Here is a 1,301-nt window from a genome sequence, read left to right as displayed (position 1 = left end):
CAAGGTATTATGTTTAACGTAAATCAGCGGTGGTCATTTCTTTTAATAAATACTTTATATTTTGCTACTATGCCACGATGAACGACTATCATTGCAACTATCAGCATTTGTTTCACCTCACACATACAGTACACATATCCATTACAGTACCATTCACATACAAATCAATAAGCTTGATTGAATGTTTATCATCATGTATGGTTGAACTTACTGAGGTGAAAAGGATGATGCCCTGACAGTTTTCTTATCAGAATAATAACAAAATATCACAGACAACATTCAGCTAATGGCTAATCCAAAAATGTAAACATCAGAATCCCACCTTCGAGCAAAATTCTGGATAGAAAATGTTATTTTTTTTTAAAAACAGCACATGTTTTACTAAATCCCTCCTCCCTACATAGATCTATCTGCTGCAGATCTCTAACTTTGGTTTGTTAACTGTTTGATAAAAACGGTACAAAAAAATACTGCTGCATAAAAAAAAAAAATTTTCACATGAAAATTGCACAGCATTATTTTTTTCAAATCGGTTTCTTCCTCAAAATAAAGAGCTGGTATTATAAGTGTTGCCACAGTTGATGAAAGGCACATCTTTCTTTCTCGCTCTCTCTCTTATTTTTACTTTCTACACTTTCCCAAAAAACTACAAATTACACTGCTGCACTTCTAATCCAGTTCTATATTATTTATACCGTCAAGTCATCTGACCTTGCCCGACTGCTGGCCTTGCTCAGGCTGCTGAGTGGTCTCGTGTCTTCTATCGTCTCGCTGGCTTCCACATCTGCTTCGATGGCCAACTCGTCCTCTTCTTCATCCCTGCTTACAACTCCTGCTGCTGCGCTTGGTCCTATCACGGTCATCTGGGCATAGGAGGGCAGTGTTTCATCATACACCTTAGACACGTCTTTCTTAGGTTTGTTCGCCTCGTCCGTTTTCTCCTCAAATGGCTCGTACGGAGCTGGCAGCCGCCCAGCCTCCATTCCCCGTACCTCAGTCAGGGGGAAGAAGTGCGACATGGCTTTGTCCTCCTCCAGCAACTTATAACCTTTGGCTTTCTGGATGGAGGAGGACGCTATGGAAGGCAAGGCCTTCTCGGACACTCCTGGTCCCTCAACTTGCGGCCGCACGGGTTTACGGAACACAAAGTGGATCTTTTTCAAACCCAAATGGCTGATTTCCACAAAGTTGAGGAAAAGCGAGACGCAGGCCACGGCTAACATGAAGATGATAAACACAGTTTTCTCGGTAGGCCTTGAGACAAAGCAGTCGACTGTGTTTGGGCATGGCCAACGGCTGCA

General features: G+C 42.3%; 1 protein-coding gene across 1 annotated transcript in view; it reads right to left on the bottom strand.

Moving 5' to 3' along the window:
- Window positions 1–508: 508 nt before the first annotated feature.
- Window positions 509–1,301, bottom strand: part of LOC107603008 (gap junction alpha-8 protein-like) — a 9,521-nt gene continuing 8,728 nt past the window's right edge. The window contains exon 2 of the mRNA XM_016295669.1: window positions 509–1,296. Coding sequence (XP_016151155.1) covers window positions 690–1,296 — 607 coding nt within the window. The 3' untranslated portion in view covers window positions 509–689. The remainder of the gene's footprint in view (window positions 1,297–1,301) is intronic.

Source organism: Sinocyclocheilus grahami, unplaced genomic scaffold (genome assembly GCF_001515645.1).
Source record: "Sinocyclocheilus grahami isolate Dianchi unplaced genomic scaffold, SAMN03320097.WGS_v1.1 scaffold339.1, whole genome shotgun sequence".
Lineage (NCBI taxonomy): Eukaryota > Metazoa > Chordata > Actinopteri > Cypriniformes > Cyprinidae > Sinocyclocheilus > Sinocyclocheilus grahami.
Note: the sequence above shows the minus strand (reverse complement) of the source record. Positions and strands in the feature narration are given on the sequence as shown.